At 45.7% G+C, this 3,131-nt stretch overlaps 1 protein-coding gene across 2 annotated transcripts in view; it reads left to right on the top strand.

The window, feature by feature from the left end:
- Window positions 1-3,131, top strand: part of Lbr (lamin B receptor) — a 26,693-nt gene that overhangs the window by 8,727 nt on the left and 14,835 nt on the right. For both annotated transcript variants that reach the window (XM_021170200.1, XM_029481100.1), the window contains exons 4-5: window positions 2,216-2,299; window positions 2,714-2,906. In XM_021170200.1, coding sequence (XP_021025859.1) covers window positions 2,216-2,299; window positions 2,714-2,906 — 277 coding nt within the window. The remainder of the gene's footprint in view (window positions 1-2,215; window positions 2,300-2,713; window positions 2,907-3,131) is intronic.

Here is a 3,131-nt window from a genome sequence, read left to right as displayed (position 1 = left end):
TATTATACATAAGTACACTGTAGCTGTCTTCAGACACACCAGAAGAGGGTGTCAGATCTCATTACGGGTGGTTGAGAACCACCATGTGGTGTTGGGATTTGAACTCAGGATCTCTGGAAGAGCAGTCAGTGCTCTTAAACACTGAGCCACCTTGCCAGTCCTCTAATAATGCACTTAGACTTTAAAATGTCAAATATTGAGAATAACCTGCAATTTGATAGTTTCCTCTTTCTGTATGTTACATAGTAAACATCAGAAGAAACACACACACACACACACACACACACACACACACACACACTAGTGTTAAAGTTAGTTCTGCGGTGCAACCTTGTGTTTTTCCTCTCAGTGTTCACTGTTCTAAACACCTACTTTTCTGCAGTATCTAGTTATCTTCTTAGGCTTAGCTTTGAGGAAATTGAAGCTGCTTGGCCAGATGGACAGGGCAGAACAGAGGCTTGTAATACCTGTTGCTAGACTGGGTGAGCATGCTTATGTCAGCGTCAAGACCATGTGGAATGCTTGGTTTTCATCTGAGGATTGTAACAGGCCTCCCCCACCCCCACCTCCACCCCCACCTCCACCCCCACCCCCAAGTTGATGTCAAAGATTTTCACCTCCCTTTTTCAGACTTTGTGTTTTCTTACTACAGTGAGCTTGTTGTTGCTTTGAGTGCCTCTCTCCCACATCGGGGAAGGGGCAGATGCTGCGTACTGTTGTCTGTGATAGCTTTCATTTTCTTTTCTTTTTTTTTTTCTAAAGATTTATTTATATTTATTATATGTAAGTACACTGTAGCTGCCTTCAGACACTTCCAGAAGAGGGAGTCAGATCTCGTTACGGAATGGTTGTGAGCCACCATGTGGTTGCTGGGATTTGAACTCCGGACCTTTGGAAGAGCAGTCGGGTGCTCTTACCCACTGAGCCATCTCATCAGCCCCAGCTTTCATTTTCACACGTGCTCTTTTGTTGATAGAAGAGCTACGGGTTGTCTTTGCCCCTCATCAGCAGAGCCTAACCTACTGTGGTGTGTGTGTGTGCAAGTTCACAGTTAGGCTGCCTCAGCTTTGGACATCATGCTATGATCGTTCCGTTCCACACCCGGTTGTGATCTCAGTAATTTCCCTCCCAGTGTTGAGTGCTTAACCATCATCGTAAGTCTGTCCACTGCATGGAAAGCATTGGTATGTAGTCAGCATGGTTTAGAGTTAGCTGTCTGGTTTATCTGTGGTTAGTAGAGATTATTCAAAACCTGAGATGCTCCACATAGCTTTTTAGGTGTGTCTTCGTTTGGTGACAGATGGCTCATTCATTGACACTTGGGTAAACTCAGGTGTATCACGGGTGCTCTATTGCTTGCTGACCTAATCCCTAATATGCTAAAGCTGCCATCTGCCAGCATCTGCTGTCTTCTGAAGGACGGGCTTGGACTTTGTTTTCTTTTTGACTCAGGAGTGGTTTTTTTTTTTTTTTTGGTTTTTTGAGACAGGGTTTCTCTGTGTAGTTCTGGCTGTCTTGGAACTCACTCTGTAGACCAGGCTGGCCTTGAACTCAGAAATCCACCTGCCTCTGCCTCCCGAGTGCTGGGATCAAAGGCGTGCACCACCACACCTGGCTTAGGAGTGTTTTTTTTGACAGTCTTTACAGAGGAGGAGAGAGGCTGTTGCAAGCATTGCCTTAACAAGCACTTGCAAGCTAAATGGCTTCTCTTTCTTCTGCAAGAAACTCAGAGGCTGAGTCAAGAGGGACAGAGGGACATGTAGGAAGGAAAAAGTAAGGGCAAATACCATGTTGCAGGAAACACAAACACCCAGCCTTCCCACTATAGACTGTTTAGGGTCTCTGAAAGTCTTTTCCTCATTTTTATGTTTAGCTAATGAATAAATTTGCCAGGTTTTACTCACCTGCCTTTCATAGAAACGTTACCGTATGACAGTGAAATCATTGAAGCATTTCGTATAAAAGTGCTTGAAAGATGAGAAAGTTAATGCAGAGGTCTGTTCCAAAACATAGTGTTGCACAGCTGTAACCCCAGCGCTCACGCAGGTGAGGCTGGAGGATTGCCACAAGTTTGAGGCACTGTAAGAGCTGACTGTTGAGGACCCAGGAGGTGTGGTTGCCTTCATCTCTCGATGGTTTAGCGTGTCTCTGCTTCCTGCCCAGTAGAACCTGCTACCCCTGTGATGCTGATTCTGTCGCTGCTTCTTCCATTTAGAAGTCGTTTGGAAACAGCATCAGCGTGTACAATGGGGAGCCCGAACACATGGAGAAGAACGCTACACCTTATAAAGACAAGCAGGTAGGTGCGAGACACTCCTTCATCTGCGGCACACTCTATTCTTTTTCCTTCAGACTCACACTGGAATTTGTTGTGTTGTATTTGTTTGTGTTCTGTCCTGAAGAGTGCATGTGATTTAACACATTTATTCTTTTTTTTGTTTTGTTTTGGTTTTTCGAGACAGGGTTTCTCTGTAAAGCCCTGGCTGTCCTGGAACTCACTTTGTAGAACAGGCTGGCCTTGAACTCAGCAATCCGCCTGCGTCTGCCTCCCGAGTGCTGGGATTGAAGGTGTGCGCCACCACGCCCGGCAGCACACTTATTCTTGTACATTCACAGCTCTATAGAGATGCTGAGTTAGTCGTGTTTGCACTGAGTATAGACTATAGATATTTAATACTTTGGGTTTTTTTTTTGTTTTTTGTTTTTAAACTAGGAAAGGATCATTTTGTCAACAGAAGACAGATATATAGCTACACAGTACAGCCTTCGTCCCAGGAGAGAAGAGGTCAAAGCCAAAGAAATAGAGTCTGAGGAACAAAACCTTGTCACCAAAGCACCCGCACCTTTGGGAACCTTTCAAGTGGCCACTCCACAGAGGAAGAACTTGGAGTTTGGAGGAGTGCCTGGTAGGTGTGAGAAGCCCATTAGGGAGGAGAAAGGGTGGGCAGGGTTGCCCTTATGTGCACAGGAAAAGTCTTTGTGCAGCAGGAAGAGACTAAGGAATGGAGGACTAGGGAAGCTAGTACAGAAGCTAGTTTCTCTGTGTAGCCCTGGCTGTCCTGGAACTCACTCTGTAGACCAGGCTGGCCTCGAACTCAGAAATCTGCCTGCCTCTGCCTCCCAAGTGCTGG

The sequence above is a fragment of the Mus caroli genome, chromosome 1, assembly GCF_900094665.2.
Source record: "Mus caroli chromosome 1, CAROLI_EIJ_v1.1, whole genome shotgun sequence".
Lineage (NCBI taxonomy): Eukaryota > Metazoa > Chordata > Mammalia > Rodentia > Muridae > Mus > Mus caroli.
This window is presented reverse-complemented; position numbering and strand designations above follow the sequence as displayed.